Source organism: Schistocerca serialis, chromosome 6, assembly GCF_023864345.2.
Source record: "Schistocerca serialis cubense isolate TAMUIC-IGC-003099 chromosome 6, iqSchSeri2.2, whole genome shotgun sequence".
Classification (NCBI taxonomy): Eukaryota; Metazoa; Arthropoda; class Insecta; order Orthoptera; family Acrididae; genus Schistocerca; species Schistocerca serialis.
This window is the reverse complement of record NC_064643.1, coordinates 213,921,200-213,940,261: the sequence shown is the minus strand read 5'-3', so window position 1 is coordinate 213,940,261 and position 19,062 is coordinate 213,921,200. Positions and strand designations below refer to the sequence as shown.

Here is a 19,062-nt window from a genome sequence, read left to right as displayed (position 1 = left end):
TCTCCGCTATGCACCTTCTTGCCCCGACATCCCAACAAGACCCAATTTTGGAGCATGCTGTTACGAGCTTGGCTCAAATCCTGAAGTAATATCATCTGTTAGCGCAGCATGTAAATGCAGCCTCAGTTAGTTGTATTTATGTCAACAAGTTTGTATTCACAGTCGTCTCACAGATGACATTGCATCCTGTATTGATGATGCAAGCAGCTTCTAGACCTCTCCAATACTACGGAACAGGAACTGTTTAAACAGCACGAGGAGGAAGTATCACGCGGTTCCCATTTGAAAGCGATCTGAGAGGACTAAACTTTCTAAACGTAATACGAACAAGTAACATAATGTTTGAAGTGTTTACTGCTGGTATATAGGGCGCAAAGTGTATAGTGACTAGTACTTCGACAACTAAAGTGTTATTGTTGACTGTTAACCATCTCATAAACTTATCATAACCTATGAAAATGCCAAAGGATGGAAAGAGAAAGTGTCACTTTTTGTATGATTACACAAAAGAGTGGTCTTTTGTCAAGAAAGGCTGTAAGGACCAGGAAGCGTTGTGAGATTTGTAGCTGCTTGATCTAAATAACTCGACGTAGGTGAGGCAGATGTGAGGCATCACATTTCTATGAAGAATCATACAAATAGATTCGCAGCAGTATTGATATCAAAGCCAATTTCTACATTCACGATCAAAGAAGTAACCAGAAACAACTGCTCGTTGCTGCTGCAGAACTAACAGAAGGTTATAATGTTGTCAAGCAACATCTGTCCTTCAGTTCTCTTGGCTGTACTGTAAAACTGAATGCCGCAATGTGTCCTCACTCCAAAGTCACTGGAAAGTAGTCTACAGCCAGGACCAAAGCTACAGCGATTGTTTAAAATATCCACGCACCACACTCCATGTCCAAATGCACAAAAAAATTGCAAGAAGTTTCATTTTAAGGCATAGGTACACAAAGCTGTAAAGATGATTCCTTTAGTTGTTCATAACTTTACTGAAGTTGACAGAATCCGATAGGTAATGTTGGAATTTTGATCGTTGAATAACAAAACATCGGAGACAGTTGCAAAGTTTTGTCTAGTCACTTTAAGGCAACTGCAAATGCCATTAGATAAATAAATCATGTTTTGTGGAGACAATACCAATATCAATTTTGGAGGGCATCATCGACGCGGCCATCAGAATAGTGTTTCACCAAATTAAAGAACAAGGAAAAAACATAGAAGGCATTGGATGCCCTGCCCATATTCTCCACGATACTATATAAAGTACAGCTGAAGTTTTAACTGTCGACATAAAAATAATCGTCATGAAAATATTTAATTATTTTTCAGTATACACAGTAAGGACAGGGAAGCTGGAAGAGTTCTGCTTATTTGTTGATGACGGTCATCAGCCTCTTCTATCTCACTGTTGCTTATGCCCACCGTTGAGAGAATTCTTAATCTTAGGATTCCATTAAAACAATTTTTTGATGCCGAAAATAGATCACCTAAAATAATTTGAGGTATTTTTTTTTTTTTCAGTAATCTGATCAGTGAAATTTACTTCATGTGTCTGCAGTCAAACTTGGCTCTGTGTGAAAAAAATATAAAAAGCATGGGGAAGAATAGTGTCTCAATAATGGCATAAAGAAATATATCAACCGGCATTCAGATGTGTGAATGAAAGGAAGACTGCCAGTCTTATTGGCATGCAAACCAAGATAAATTTGAACAAATTAAGGAATGTGAATCCTAACCACGTAACAATTAATCTGATTTCTAAATTCGAGGAAGAGACAGTGCCTTTGTATACTATAGCATTTGATTACTTAGAGAAATGGGCTATTTCTTTTAATAAATATCAAGTATTTAATTGGGTGATACTATTTGAAATCCTGGATTGGGTGATGATTGAAAAGACTATTATATACCTGACTGAAAATAGTGTGAGTATTTCAGGCAGCATTTGTTTTCAGGAATATATGTATGCGAAGAGCATTTTAGAAACCAACCGTGACTCAAAAGAATGGAAGTGTAAACACTCTGTGGAAGAAAAGTGAATTTACTTTCTTAAGGAGACCAAAAATCCTGAACACATATGACAACTGCTGAAATTATGTGAGTATTTGTTTTCTATTGCATCACACAACACCACTGTGGAAATATTTTCACTGATGTCAGCCCAGAGGACTGATGAAAGAAATCAATTGCTGCCAGGGACTGTGGAATCAATCTTACAGTGCCAGCTTAACTGCAAGCTGACTTGCAAGGAGTGTTATTAATATGCAAAAGGGAAAGGAACTTGCTGAAAAAGGTGAAATCTTCCAAAAAATATAGTGTACTAACTACTTCTGCTGCAACAAGTTCCATGTAATTGTTTTCTAAATAAAAAGTAATTGTATTAAATAATTTTTTTACTTAATTTCTACACCATCTCAGAGTGTCCCAACGAGGTCCCAGCTAGGTATGGCAACCCTAAGTGTATTGAGCTGCGACAACCCACAGTTTGTTGTAGAAACTACAAAAGCGATGTTAGTGACTGAACTGAATTGTGATGAAACTTGAGTTGAATGTTTTCACATGCTATTGAAGAATATAGACATGCTGAAGAAAACTTAAGACATTGACAAATATTATATGTTTGCTCCCACTCCATCTTAGAAGGTACTAACAAAATATATATTATTGTACTTTTTGTAACAAATTAAAGTGAGAGTTTACATTTTCACATTTAATTAAGATTTTTTTTTCAATTTTAAAATTTTTTAATGTGTCCCAAATTTGGGTCTAGATAATATGGTGTCCTTAACACACTAAACTCTATTAGGCAGCTAATAGAACCTTAGTTGTGTATGAACATTATGCTGCAAAGTGCACATTTCTATTTCTCCCCCTTCCGAAATATGTCTGATCAAAGTTGTAAAGATCATTTTGGAAAACACTGTATTTTGCATGCTTTTTTATTGAGAACCGTGACACCTCCCCACTCGACAGACACCTGAATACTGTATTTTAAATGTCATTTGGTTTCTACTCATTGATCTATATTAAAACTGATTTAATTTACATTCATATTCCTTGCTGCAAATTAGTACTATGTTTGAACATGAACGTCTCTATAATGCACTTTCACGAATCCTCGTTACTGTAGTATATTAATGAATATCTGATGGGATGAGGCATGTGCCCGCTGGCTTTATCAGCATTGAAATGCAAGCAAGGAAACATTCCCCCTCTCATGTCCCTGCTCCCCATGGTACCTTGTGGCCATCGGCCAACTTATGATCTATAGACTGTGTGTGTGTGTGTCCAGGAAAATAATCCAATTTGATTCAGATGTCCAGGATTTTCAAAGTTTTTGTGTGGGATTATCATTTTAAATGATAGCAGGCCTATCCTAGCAATAAGCTCTCTGAGGCTAGCTGTCATTACTATTCAACAAACGATCTATATGAAATGAGGATGACCTCAGAACATAGACAACATGTGTCATTCGTGCTGACACAATTTATGATTTGCACACAATGTGATCAGTACACACCAGCAGTCTTTTCCAGATCTTAGACAAAACCTCTTGCAAGCATACTGTCAGCACACTTACGTGCTTTCCCAACCTGTCTGCTATTTTTCTGGCGGGTTCTACTACTCACCTAACGTTGAAGCTCTCAGTGACAGCATGCCCTTCCCCTGTGTTTGTCGAGACTTGGTAGGAGATGAGACTATTTTGATGGTTGAAATGTATTAACAAAATAGGACATCACCTCGTTCTTGGCTGTTGCTGAGGCATTAGGCAGTAACTGTATTACCAGTTTGCACATTTGCCTTCCTCCTGGGATATGCAGATCCATCACTGCTGTGCATCAGAAGACACTGTGACAATGTGGATTCCAGTGGTACCAGAGGTGCTACAGCTTTCTCTACAAGTGTCCCCAAATCACTGCAGAGTATTGTGACAACCTGAAACCCGTCAACCATGGCCAACACAGCTTGTAGCTGTTTCCAGGCAGTGGCCAGTTTGCCATTCACTAGCAGTAAGCACAGGACCTAACCCTGTCACACAGAAACTACATAAAAATCAAGATAAAATGTACTGTGGCAACCAAGCAATAACACTAATTGAGAAAGTACAAGCAGACAACAATAGGGGCTCAAGTTACCTAACTGTGGTATTGTAGGCAGAGTACATCTGTTCTACTAAAGTTCTGATGCACATAAAATATAAACAAGAAAACTGAAAACCAGCACTGAAATTTACACTACAAAGTCAGATCACAGGACACTAAAAATTACAAAATACACAAAACTTAGAAACAAATCAATAAATTGATAAAAACACATAAATGAACAGTTAGTCAAATCTTCTCCGAAGCGTGTAAGAAAGGCACTAAACTAAATGTGTGTACAAACTGGTTTTTGCCGCTGCTGCAGGAAACACCTTCCTGCTCTAGGAGCTTCTTACTATGGGCAGCAGTTAACAAAATTAAAGTGAATCTGGTGACACTAGTGCTTATGGTGGTGTGAAACTACACTACTCCCAGGTAGGATAGAGAACAGGTAACCAAAGAGTCCGTGAAGTGTTTTTGTGATAATAAGATTAGTAATTAATCTGAGCAGTAAACCATGTAGCTTAAAATTCCATGCCAGCAGTGTGTCCCTTGAAGTAAACAGCAATTTCTATTACTATACTCCAAGTGCAGTACCTTTCCGACATGGCAAACTGGGGTCAGCTGATTTTCCCATGTGAATCTAGGTGCACACCAGCTATCATTGGCTATGGCATGATATAGGGACTTTGATCAAACAGCATTGGTATTGGAGCAACTAATTTGATCCAGCTGGGATACAAGTAATGGTTTATTGAATTCTTTGTGAAAACCCGTGGAGACCAGAATCGTAGAGATCACTCTGACCTGTCCTATTATAAAAGAAAGGTGCTTCAGTTCATTTTGCTTCTGGTGATGTTCCATATGGTTTTCACTTTTTTATGATACTTTTATTTTCCCCTCTAAGATCACAATATAATATTTTATAGGAGACCAAGAGATGAATAGACTAAACAGATTAAGAAGGATGTAGGTTGCAGTAGGTACTGGGAGATGAAGAAGCTTGCACAGGATAGAATAGCATGGAGAGCTGCATCAAACCAGCCTCAGGAATGAAGACCACAACAACAACAACACTCTTTACAGTATAATTTTAAGGCTTCTAGTAGCCATTTGTTTTAGGAGCAGTTCTCTCTTTCTAAAAGATGCAACACATGTTATTAGTGTAATCAACTTTGTCAGAGATTTTTAATCTGAATTGAGCTTTCTTAAATGGGAATTAGATTTCTGTTAGAAGTAGAAAGAAGTTTACCACCATTAAATTTCTCACCTACAGTGTTTGTTTGGTTACTATCTCTCATGTTTTCCATCTCCTCCCTCATGTGTTATCCACATAGGGGGTGTACTTGTGTACGGTAAGTGTGAAAGTGACTACATATTTGAATGTGTGTTAGTTGTAAGTTTTTTCACTCCAGTGTTGAAGTCTTCAGTAATTGGTTTGTTTTCAGGCCCTTTTGTGAAAATACCATTGGCACTAGTACTATCAGGAGATCCAGAGTTTAGAAAACATCAAAGACATTTGGGTTTAGCAAAGTTACTAGTTGAACGTGGAGCAAATCCTAACTTACGCATACCAACATCGGAACTTCAGCGAGCAAGTCCAAGTCCTATGGAATACTTAATAAACCTACTTAGTAGCACAAGGGATGTTGTATTACAACAAAGTGTGTTCATTTCCAGTGATCAGAGTGCAAGGTAAGTGAGTTAACAGTTACTTCAAAAGCTACACTCAGTTTCTTTACACACATTATAATGTGTGTTTACATTTTTGTCAGATTCGAGCACCTCTGTGCTGGACTGTCATGCTGAAAAATCACAATGTATACCCATTTTAGATGGTACTAGAATCAGTCTGTGCAAGCTGTTTGGCAGTACTCAAGTTTATAGGATATTTTGTTGTAGTCACTGGCAGTACACTGAGGGCAGTCATTGGCAGTACACTGAGAGCAGTTATTGAAATTTATATTTTGTGTGACTGTTTTATATTACGGAGAAAATGGCTGAAGACATGAGAACTGATTACACTGGTTGTACCACCTTATCCACTTAATATACTTACTACAGTAAAGTAAGGAATCTTTAACATAAAAACACAGTGTGGAAAAGTGGGATACCATTACAAGTTTTTTTAGTAATTCTTCAGGCTTTCCTGGTGATCTGTTGACAAATTGATATCAGTGTCATCCATGCATAATATGTTGACAGTGTGACTTGTTTGTCTTTGTCATATCCTACCTGAGAAGGCTGCTAGTCGACTAGAGTGGGACCAGTATTTATTGCCTATTGCCTCCCACCCCGTATTGTCCTTCCACTGGAAGTGTCTTGAGATGTTCCATCTTTGGTCTGGTGCCCCTGGCCGCAAGGTGGTGTTCTGTTCTCATCATGGTGCTTCTGGTGCCCTGTCTGGGGTTCATTCCCTGTATCCAAATTCTCAGTTCTTCTCTTTATTGAGTTCTGCTGCTGCCACATTGGGTTTTTAGTAGCTCTAGTGCAGAATCCCAGGCTTTGCTGAGTAGGTACCCTGTGTCATGATTCTGCTGCTCTCTTCCCATAGCTTCCTGATTGCCAACCTCTCATCACTGGAAATGTTCGAAATAGGAGGTTTCGTCTTAGTAGTTGTTGTACAGGTCTTCCTGCAGATTTCTTGTGCCACTTTTGGTGAAAATGTGTGGCAACTTGCTCTACTGTACTGATGAAACTTGGAATGGATACTTCCCTAGGAGTACTTGTGAAATTGAAGCCCCTGCTGAGTAACTTGAAGGTGGTTTTGTCAATCTGCTTGCCACTTCAGTTAATCACAATGCAAGTATCCTTCATCTGCTGAGCCTTTTTACACATACAGGCAAACTTTTCATACTGGCACACAGAGGCATACTTCCTGGTGCATTCTGCTAGAGACCAGATGGCACTATTTACACATTCCTAGTCTTTACCTGCCAAGGAGGCTGCCACATAAAGGTAAAGTTGTACATGCTCCCTGGCCACCAAATCGAGCCTGTGACACGTATCCCTAATGCTGCCCCTCATAAATTCTATGCTTGCTTATGTTTCATCTTTTTTGCTGCTCTGGGGATGATGTGATATGGTGCCTCAACTTTCAAGGAATTTGCCTGTTTCATGTTTAATCAGTTTGGTGGGACAAGTTGCCAACACACTTCCACCAAATGTGGCAGAAGAAATCTGCCAGGAGACCTGTAGGGTGATCACTGAGAGAAAACCGCCTTAATTGAATTTTTCCAGTGCTGAGACTGGCATGAAGAAGCTTCAGGAAAACTGTAACAGTGTGGTTTTGCCAGCAGACTCATTATGCAGCAGACTGATCATGATCAGAAAGTTCTTCAGTTTCTGATAGACCCAATAATGTACTCCCACTGACAAAATGGACAAAAAGGCCGTGGAACTCTTGAAAGCTATAGGCATGCCTGACAACATCAACAAACAACTATAACCTAGGGCATCAGTTCCACGAAGACTGTATGGACTGCCAAAAGTATACAGAAGTGTGCCATTACGCCCAATTGTCAGTAACATGGCACATCAGCATATCCAGCAGCTAACTATTTGAAGAAACTTTTGTGCCCATATGTGGTGAAGTGTGTTCAACACATCAACAACTTGGAGGACTCCTTGCAACATCTTGAACTACAACATATCATGGAATCTGATACAATGGTCAGGTTTGATGTGGTCTCCGTGTGTACCTTGGTACACTGAAAAGTTCACAAGAACTGACGACTGAGGAATTTGACAGTGCTGTGATGATTCTATTCAGATGTACGCTGACTTCAGCATATTTTCTGTGTGAGAACCAATATTATGAGCAGACAGAAAGGGTAGCCACGGGCAGCCCCCATTCTCCAGCGGTTGCCAATCTGTTTTTCGATAAATTTGAGAAGGAAGACATAGAGGCAGCTAGATATGAATTCGCAACAGTCTCCAGGTATGTAAGTGATACCTTTGGAGGTGGCTTCTTGATAGGGAGAGGCTCATTGAGTTTCTGGAATGTCTTAACTCACACCACCAAAATATAAAGTTGACTATTGAAGTGGAAACAGGTGGAGTTGCCATTTCTGGGTGTACTTGTCAGGAGGAGACCAGATGGGGTGTTGGGCCACAGTCTGTATAACAAATCTACACACACTGATTTATACATGCAGGCTAGCAGATGCCATCACCCTGCAGGGAAAAATTGAGTTCTAAAGACATTGGTCCACAGGATACACATCTTGACAGACCAAGACAGTTTGAGATTAGAAATAGAGCATCTACTCTCAGTCTTCTGCAAAACTTGTAACACGATCAAACACATGCAGAAGACTTTTCAAGAAGCCTCTCTGCCACATGATAGAGAAGAAGTGCAAGATAAGCAAAGGCTGTGGCTTACCTGCCCTGTGTGGGATCTATTTTTGCCAAAGTCACCAGGATTCAAGAAGCGTAACATCAAGGGTATGTTCTGTCCACCCACCAAAATTAGAGGACTACTGGAAAACGTGAAAGATGACCTTGGTCTACACAAACCAGGAATTTATAATATACCATACCAGTGTGGCGTATCATACTTTGGACAAAGAACTAGGATACGCACTTCAGAGGCAAAGAACATCAGCACATCCAACTGAGACAGACAACTAAATCAGCCATTGCCGAGTACTTTCTGGAACTTAATCTTGACATGATCTGTGAAAAATGAAGGTTCTGGCACAGACCCACAGATATTGACTGGGTCAGTCATATAAGAGTGTCAGCACAGATAGAGTTGGTGGAAAAACTTATGATTCGTTGCACTTGGTACCAACTCAGCAAAGCCAGGAATAAAGCTCTAGAGTCTCTAAAAACGGAATGGCGGTAGCAGCAGAACTCAACTAAGAGAATAAGTGAGAATGTGGATTTGGGGAACAAACCCAGACACAGCACCAGAAGCACTGTACTGAGAGCAGAATGCCAGATCTCTGTCAGACGTACTGGTCCAAAAATGGAACACTAGGTGTGGAAGACAGAATGTCTCAGAGTATTTCTAGGGGGAAGAGACCCTAGATGGAATCCCAAGAACTGACTATGGAGGCAAACAGGAAAAACTGGATCACCAGCTAACGTGTACATATACTGGGCCGAAGATAGGATCCCTGAGGATGCTTCTAGCAAGAACAGATCGCAGATGGAACACCTGAGGCCGATGGAAGGGGGGGTAGGTGGGGGTTGGGAACCAGTAGGTGTAAATACTGGATACATTCCACTCGATCAACAGTGTCAGGTAGCGCCTGATGAAGACAAGTACATTGTTGAAATTTTGTACATGATCAATGCTGATATCTGGCAGAATACCTGACACCTCGAGGTGTCAATTTTTCTTAGGGTTCCTGCAGTAGTGCGGGTGAAAGTCTGAAATGCACAACCCAGCAGCAAGAAACATGGAGGAGGAAAAGTACTGTATTGAATTAGTTTCCAGGATGGTAGTTCCCCCATCGAGAGGTTTAAGGTTGCTAATAACAGAATTTTTGGGGGTTAATTAAAATGGTCATGCATTACACCAAATGTATGAGAGCATAGTCAAACAGGAGCAGTGTAGAAATCAACAATGGAATGCCAGCAACATGTTTGTGAAATGCAGAATGTAAGCAGTAGTGGAGAGGATTATCAATGACTGAGAGATGAAGAGAGGAGAGACTGGGAATGAGATAGATTGCAACAAAAAAAATTAATTGGGAGAATGATGGAGACAAGGAGTGAAACCAAATAAAATAATGCTACAGAAACTGCACAATACAGTAACACTGAAAGGGAAAATGAAAAAGTAAGTAAACTCAAAGAAAAGAAAAATGCCCATGTTGAAAGTGAAAACAATTTTAGAGGCTCGTTTTAGTTGAACCCAAGTGCATGACAACAACCAAGCTTGCATTGCAATACTAGTTCTAGTTCTTCCCTATGAAGTTCTGAAGTGCTTGTCCCAGCAGTTTTCCATGTTACTCCCATGACTTAGTTAACATTGAAGTTATGATTGCTCTATGGGCGAAGATTTAAAAGTAAAGCACAATAATTTTATTGCCAGAAAGTTTTAATACAAAACAAAACAAAAAAAATCGCAAATGGACTTACACCTTTTACTCATGTTTCTAGATGTCACCAACGTTCTCAGGACATTTCTCCCATCATGGTAACAGTTTCAGAATGCCCTGCTTGTAGAAATCCATTTGATCAGAGTATAGACATCTGTAGACTCCTGATTTCACTTCCGCATCTGTCGCGAAGTGTTCACCAGCCAGGAATTTCTTCATGGGACCAAGCAGATGAAAGTCTGTGGGTGCAAGGTCGAGACTGTACTTTGGATTCTGGGCCACTTCCCACCCAAATTTTGTGATTTTTCACGAACAGGAGCAGCAACATGGGGCCGAGCATTGTCACGAAGAAGTTTGACACTGTCAGCATTAGTGTTGTGGCACTTGTCAAGAAGGGCATGACGCAACTTAACCGACGCTTTAATGTAAGCTGCAGCATTCACAGTGGTCTGGTGCTCATCAAAGTTAACCAATAACACACATACATATCCCAGAACATAGTGGGGAACTGGCATGTTTCCACTTCATAGAGGCGTGCTTGGATTTGGATGTGTAGCAGTACACCCATGACTCGTCACCATTGACTATTCTTTTCAGAAAGTCATACCCTTCTGCAACGTAAAGTGTTAAGTGATCCAAGCTTGTCATCATTCACGGGCTCTTGTGGTTGTCAGTCAGGTTGTAGGCACTCAGCGAGCACCAGCTTTATGAAATTTCAACGTGTCGTGAACAGTATTGTACGCTGCATGATAAGAAATGTTGAACTGCTAGGATAAGCACATGCTGATCGTTCAAAATTGCTCCCTCAATGGCTCTGACATTCTGTAGAGTTGCAGCTGTTACCAGCTGCCTGGAGCATAATGAATCTCTAAGCTCTACATGGCCATCTTAGAAGAATGCACACCATCTGGAGACATTTCTATGGTCCATACAGTCATCCCCATACATGCCATGCGTGCCCCTGTGAATTTCACTCTGTGCCCTTTGGCCCCTCAAATATTGAACTACTCTTCGCTGCCCTTCACAAGTTGACAACAGAAACATATGTGCCATGTTTGTTTCATAGTTCTGACTTCTCTCGGTACAGCTGCACATAAAAACAAAATTCCCTTTGTAGTGCACACTTCAAACTATATCTTTGTGAAATTTTGACTTTTCAGCTGCAATACCAGGAGAGATAAAATTATTGTGCGTTACTTTCTGATCCTCCCTTGTTGTACAGGTATGTGTTCCACAACATGTTATTCTGTATTACTATCCTGCCTGTGTTCATTTTTTCTTCGTGACTGCTTGGCGGCCTTTGTACGAGTCTCATTCAGTAAGTCCTTAGAAACAGTTAGCAAAACTAATTATTTCAGGATTTATTATTTTTTAATTTTTTAACTTAGTCTCCTGTTAACTCTATATGTTTTTCCAAGAATATCTCCAACTTTTTTAAAACGTTCAAAAAGTAAGATTTTGGTAGAGTTGTAAAATAGGTATCTGTTTGGACAATGACCTCCTCGTTCAGTGTGATCTATCATCCACTTGGCCATTTTTCCATGTACAGAAATAACGAAAAATACCACAGCCGGCCAAAGCCGGTGAATACTGTTACGTCCAGCCCCGTCTTCAGTCTTGTTGGGACTAGGAATCCTGCATACTTGGTTCACTAGACAAACAGTCAAACAACTCATATTAAAGAGTTTTATTACAAGTAATCAAATTCAGTACTTAACTTTGGCAATTAAACAGATGCGTCGCAAGCAAATGGCAGCATATGAAATAACCACTCTTCGCAGTGACCACTGATCTCTAACTGACAGAAGTCTTTCCTGAACTGCTATCGAGGTGGCTACTGTTAAAGCTGCTATCAATCTGCCTAACATTGATGCTGCTATCCAAGTCACTAATCTTGAAGCTGCTATAGAATTGGGGCCGCCACCAATCAGGTGCGGTGTTTATGTTGTCTTCACATAGGAGCCGCTGCTATCACTTTGTCATCCTGGAAGGGAGGTCGGTCAGCATGCGATCGGCTGACCTCTTCTCACAGCCTATTCTTCTTTGTTGTTCTGGACTGTCATGCTGGCACTTGACTTTTTGCCTTAACAAACACAGTGTATTTTGCAATAATTCAACTTTAATTCCATAATTTTAGCCATTGAAACTGCGTGTGTACACCCGTGCCTCATTCTGATGGAAGAGGGTCTGTTTGTTTTTCAGATGAAGATGTTTTTCTTTGATTTCTTCACTCCACTGGTGCAATAGCAATGCATAATACTACACAGTTTTTATTTGCTCCTTTTTCAAGTAATTGAGATAGATGATTCTGCGTGCATCCCAAAAAACCGTGCCATCACCTAACTGGCCAACCTCACTGTGTTCACTTTCTTCAGAGCCCATTTGCCCTCAAAACACCGCTGTTTTGACTGTCCCTTAGCCTCTGGATTGTAGTGGTGTATCCATCTTTCATTCGACAGTTATGTATCGATGCAGAAACCCAATAGGATTTTGACAGCAAATGCCAAAACAGCCTCAGGATTGACCACGTGGTTGCGCGTATTCTCCACTGAGAGCAAACTCAGCATCCATCAGGCCAAAATTTTTTTCACATCCAGTTCTTTTGTACACAATTGAGAACACTGAATCTTGCAATATACCTGTGGCCTGAACTATTTCAAACACCTCAGTTTGTTACTCACTCAAAACTATATCATGGATTTTGTAAATCATATCAGGGTTGGTCACTTCCACGGGACATCACGAATGCTGTTCATTTTTTGTGGCTGCACGACCCCATTTAAACTCATTTACCCAATTGCTAAGAGCTGCGAACACAGGAACAGATGTGCTGTAAACTTTATCCAACTCAGCTTTGATCTGTTTTTGGCGTTTTAAATAGAAGTGTTTAATCATACCTCTTAAACTCAATTTTTTCTTTGTTGTGAAATAAACATGATCTTGTTGCTTCAATCAGCTGGGACAATAAAACCATGTTGCCAGAGATGTGAAAATTGTATGGTGAAAGATCTGGGCTGTACAGAGGGTGTTCCAGCATTTCCCAACCACATTGCTGAAGAATAGCCTTCATCGGATTGGCAGTGTGCTTGTGGGTGTTACCATGCAACAGGATGATTCCATCTGACAGCCTGAAGGCAAATGCCAAAGCCATTAGTGGAAACAGCCCACATCTCCCCTTACAAGGAAATCCAAAGCTGTTCATACAATTTCCGCTAAGGTCAAGATGACCCTCTTCTATGACTGCAAGGGTCCTCTGCTCGCTGAGCTCCTCTAGCTTAGAACCACAATCAGTGCACAGTGCTATGAAGACACTTTGCAGAAACTGTGACGTGCCATGTAGTCAAAACACACAAGAATGGTCTTGGACGGAAACCTCTTGTTGCACAATAACGTTCACCCCCGCAATACCAATCAGACGAGAGCTGTGCTGTAGCAATTTGGTTGGCAAACTCAACAACATACTCTGTACAGTCTGGAACTTTCACTGTGTGATTTTCACATCCTTGGTGAGCTGAAGAAAGGGATGCATGGAGATCGGTTTTGTTCAGAAAAGAAAGTGTGGGAGTGAGTGCAGTTGTGGATCTGGCAGCACCCAATTGTGTTCCACAAAACGGGAATTGACCATCTCATCTCTCAGTCTTTTGAACGGGTGTTCTGTTTTCATTTGGTTATTTAAAAGAAAGCAGTAATAGCCTGTAATGTTAGTACGCCATGGGAAGGAGTTAATTGCTTCAGGAAATTATTAAATAAGTCTGCAAAAGACAGCTACACTCAATTCAGTCATGGTCCAGAATTGATAAATTTGTTGTAAATAAAAGTGGTTTGAGTGCACTCCGTTTATGTTCCTGCAACTCTCACTCCTAATGCATGTAGTTGTTGTTGTTGTTGTTGTTGTTGTCAGATCTCACACATTAGTTTCCGTGAACTCAAGAGATTAGAACTTGCCTTTGAACATATTCTTGCATCTTGACATCTTTTGGGCTTTAACATCTCTTTGTGTTTAACCCTCCCTTCCCCCTCTCATTTTTCATTATTATTGTCTTTTTTCTTATTATTTTTTATTATATTTTAATTTGTATTTATTTCTACATCTTATTCAATTTATTAATGAAAACAATTAATTATTGATAAAATTATTTAATTGGATAGATGAAAAATCTACTCACCAAGTGGCAGCAGAACGCACATATAAGACTGTTGCGCTATCCAATTAAATAATTTTATTCAATTAATTGTTTTTTATATTCTTGGGCCTTGTACAGGTAGTTCACTCTCATCCAGGGGTATGAGATCTGAGTGACCAGCCCTCTCTTTGTAACCACCCCTAACTGTGTGACTTTCCTTACTAAGAAAAGAACTAATAGTTCAAAATCAGGGACTGTTACTTTTGATTTTGTGTGTTTCTGTTGGTATTACTAAGAAGTTTGCCTCCTGAATGTAAGTATTGGCCAGCTATTCTGTCTCATAATTTTATAATTGACGCAGATTAACTTCTCAAGCTGGATGATGTAATAAATTCACCACTACATAAATTTGCTTCTGAAAGTTAGCAACAAGCAGAAATAGCATTACAGAAAATGGCTTCCCAGTGTCTGGCTACCAAGTGTATCTCTACATAAAATTATTACCCAAGGTTGTGCAAAGGAAACTGCACAATAGGCTCTGTTGATAACATACAGTACCCTATTGTAAAGCACTGTTTATGACACGTAGCAGTCCTAAACTTGCAGCCTAAAACTCACTCAGACATTCAGGACTTGTCCTTCGAATGTGAGTACTCAGCAATGTATGGACAGAACCAACTGTAAAACTGCTGCTTAGTTGCTACCAGTCTCACACACAGGCAGTGTATTGAAAGTAAATACACATAATCGTTTACATTAGAACATTTCGGATCTCTGGCCCGGTTTCACCATGCAAGCTCTTTGAATTGTTCTTTCCAACACTAGTACTTGAGAACTTTCAGGGGAGAAGTTGGCAGCAAGTGTTTGATCTGTACTACAAAAATGGACTCAGCTTACACTGATTCTACATGTTTTGGTGTACCTCTATTTGTCTCTCCCCTCCACTTTTCACTCTGTTCTTTCATTGCCTTATCACCCCTTTAAGTGTGCTGTGTCTCTCTTGACTAGGCATTCAGTCCTACTTATAAGTTTTGCATCAGTTTGCAATTTAGTTTTGTTTTGGAACCCTTTTCTTTCTAAGTGTAATAAACATATCATTTGATTTCAGCATTTAGTAATAAATGCACTATCATTATTCAGCGTGTGTTCTCCTGTTAACATTCATTCCTTATCAGCAATTGTTAAATTACATTATGCGTGATATTGTTCATTGCACTTTTCAGTTTGAAATTTTACTCTCACAGAATTCAGTTCTCTGTATAAGTTTATTTTTACTAAAATGACTTAAAGAAATGTTGTTATTTCATTTTATTAAATTTTTATGTGCTAGCATTTAGTGTGAGTTACAGCTTACTTTTTAAAGAAACTGGGGCTCTTTTTAGCAGCCTAGAGTCAGGAGAAGAGGAAGAGGACATCACTAATCCATTACGAACAATAGGCCTTAATGGTGAAGAGAAATTATCTGCCAGTGAACTTCGTGAACAGCTCCTCATGCTTCTTGATGTATTCCTAGGTATAAAATTTTAAGTAGTTGGGTCTCTGTGCTAAATACGTGTGTGTAATATTCTTTGTAAATAAGTAAATTTAAAATGTTTCAGCTAATGGTGGGGATCCTAATGTAACAACAGGCATAGCAAACTCTACATTATTCCACATTGTTTTATCTGAGAATGACCCAGATATGGAAGTGGCACTGAAATTGTGTGAAGCAGGTAAAATTGATATCAGTTTCCCTTTTTCAGCATCTTAAACTCTTTGAGATCAGCAGCTGTTACTTATTGACAGTATTTAGGAAAAGGATAGATGGCTGCTCACCATAAAGTGGAGTTGCTGAATCACAGACTGGCACAACAAAAAGACTCTTAACACACACACACACACACACACACACACACACACAACCACTGTCTCTGGCTGCCTCGGCAGAGAGAGAGAGAGAGTCAGAGGTCAAATTCAGAAGAAGGCCTTTTGGCCGAAAGCTTACTTGTTTAGCAGTCTTTCTTTGTGCCTGTCTGTGATTCAGCACTCCACTATATGGTAAGTAGCACTATCCTTTTATTATATTGTCATTATTCCATCCTGGATTTTCAGCTGTTAGTTACTGTAATAATTATTCTGCTTATATTAAAATGCAGGACAGTTTTAAAAAAAAATCACTCTTTTGATGTGTTTGATGTCATTTTTATTGTCTTTTTATCTTATGCTAATGTTTTTATGTGTATCTAGTGATTAAAATTGATAGCCCCTAAAATATATTTTCTATAGTCTAGTGTTTGGTTACAATTCTCCCATCCACACGCATGCATGCATGTGCACACATGCTCACAATCTTGCCTGCCGCCCCCCCCCCCCCCCCCCCCCTTATACACACACCTTCCAGTACCACATGGTCTGGGGCAACCAGGAAAAACCTGGGAATTTTTTCTACCGAGAGAAAACTGGAAAAAACCTGGGAATTTTTTAGAATTCTGGGAATTTTTCATTGTTTTAGTTTTCAGTATTGTTTCTTTTTTAAAAAATTTTTGACTGACATGAAGTGATACTCTAACAAAGATTATTTATCCAGCTACTGCAGAATAATAAAGCAGCAATAAAACATAAATGATAGAGAGAGAGACACCAAAATGAAGGTTAAATTGCAAAGAAAATGTGCCATTTACAACTAAACACAGCACACACAAAAGCGTTTGCTGGCAACAAAATGTGTCAAAGGCTTTAGGATAAAAATTATGCAATACTTTGTGACAACATATTGTTTCAGATGAGCATGATGTCACAACTGTTTACATTTTCTAACGGGTCATGAGAAAATATTCCAAATGGTGGTTTGAGAAGAATTACTTTCAAAGCAAATTTTCTTTTAAGCAAGATGAATTATGTCACATGTGAGACTGTCCGATGAATTTCATAAATCACAGAGCGGTTGACTCTCATTCAAAACTTAACACTTTGAGGACCAACCACATAGAAAAATGTTAGGCCCAGGAGACCAGCCATTTATGCCATTATTTAAAATTTTGCTGGTACATCTGAGTTTGATATATCTTAAAAGACAGCACATGCGAAAAAGGACCAATTTTACGTGTGAAAACTAGCTTTGCTTGTAACCATACTATATGTACGTTAATTTAAGCCATTAACTTTTCCTATATGTGTGTTCATATTATGTAACAGTGATGTTGCTATTGGCTGATGACATCATGTGCCCTATGGTTTGAATATCTGCTGTCACTGGCTGGCAAGATCACACGACATGAGCTATAATTAGCTGACAAAAGCCCATTGCAATCTCGATTTCAGTGCTTTGGATATTAATATTTCGTATTGTATTGTCATAAAAAGAAAGTAGGCAGTGTGTAGGGTATCTACAGGTCATGAAAGTCATGAAAAATAATGAAAATTAACAGGTGATAGTGAAAGTGATGAAAAGCTAATGAAATCATGTGGGTGGTAATCAATTTTGTTTTGGCAATCTTGAGGGGTAGGTGTAGATGGGAAAATTTGGAGGTGTGGCTTTGTTGAGGTATATATGTGGTGTAAATGCATAATAGAAATAACACATAGATTGTAGCTCCACCCATGATTGCGTTGCCATCTCATATGTTGCCGGAGGATTATCAGTTAGAACAACTGTGTCTTTAATTCTGTCCACACCCACTTCTGTTTGACTCTGTAATGTGCATCTTTTTGGAAAGACATTTCCTGGAAGGCTTTTAATAATTAATATAAAATTATGCTAATTTCAATCTCCTTTTTAAGGTGTTAAGAACAATCAGAGTAAAATCAATTTCTAATTAGCTGAAATGTTTCCCATGCCATATTATTATTACTCATGGACTATAACTTGGCATTTGTCAAGCATTTTGTGCGAAAAATTAGTGCCAGAGGCTTTTCATGTGTAAGGTACACGAAAGAGAAAAGATCATTCAGCATTGGTACATTGATTAGTTTCAGTGGAGCAAAACAATTTGCCTTTTGCTGTAGTAAAAACAGTATCAGCACGGTCACAAGTTTCTTCTGAACAGAGTTTGAATGGCAGTAATTAATTACCATGACTTGCTCCTGCTACAACCTCTAAAACTTCAGCAGAAGAGAGTTCCAAAACAAACTGGTTGAAACATTTTTTAGTTACTGATGAAATGGTCTATGAATAAAGTCATCTCTCATTCATCAGCAAGAAGTTCTGAAAACACACACACACAGACACACACACACACACACACACACACACACACACACACACACACACACATATATATATATATAATAGAGGGAAACATTCCACGTAGGAAAAATATATCTTAAAACAAAGATGATGTGACTTACCAAATGAAAGTGCTGGCAGGTCGACAGACACACAAACACCACATACAAAGTTTGCCAAGGTAATCCCATTCCTGATGTCCAGGCGGAGCTTCAAGGAATCCTCAGAACCTTAGGCCCCCTACAAAACCTTTCACCTGACTCCATCAACCTCCTGACCCCACAGACACCCCGCACCCCTACCTTTTACCTTCTTCCTAAAATTCACAAACCCAATCATCCCGGCCGCCCCAATGTAGCTGGTTACCAAGCCCCCACAGAACGTATCTCTGCCTACGTAGATCAACATCTTCAACCCATTACGTGCAGTCTCCCATCCTTCATCAAAGACACCAACCACTTTCTCGAACGCCTGGAATCCTTACCCAATCCGTTACCCCCAGAAACCATCCTTGTAACCATTGATGCCACTTCCTTATACACAAATATCCCGCACGTCCAGGGCCTCGCTGCGATGGAGCACTTCCTTTCACGCCG

The 19,062-nt window shown here is 39.5% G+C and overlaps 1 protein-coding gene across 3 annotated transcripts in view; it reads left to right on the top strand.

The window, feature by feature from the left end:
- The window catches only part of LOC126484327 (uncharacterized), a 92,389-nt gene that overhangs the window by 22,648 nt on the left and 50,679 nt on the right, over positions 1-19,062 (top strand). The window contains exons 2-5 of one of the 3 annotated variants that reach the window (XM_050107772.1): positions 1,959-2,100; positions 5,534-5,780; positions 15,645-15,775; positions 15,861-15,974. In XM_050107772.1, the coding sequence (XP_049963729.1) occupies positions 5,695-5,780; positions 15,645-15,775; positions 15,861-15,974 (331 nt within the window). In that variant the 5' untranslated portion in view covers positions 1,959-2,100; positions 5,534-5,694. The remainder of the gene's footprint in view (positions 1-1,958; positions 2,101-5,533; positions 5,781-15,644; positions 15,776-15,860; positions 15,975-19,062) is intronic. The other 2 variants (XM_050107771.1, XM_050107769.1) reach the window with 2 other exon arrangements.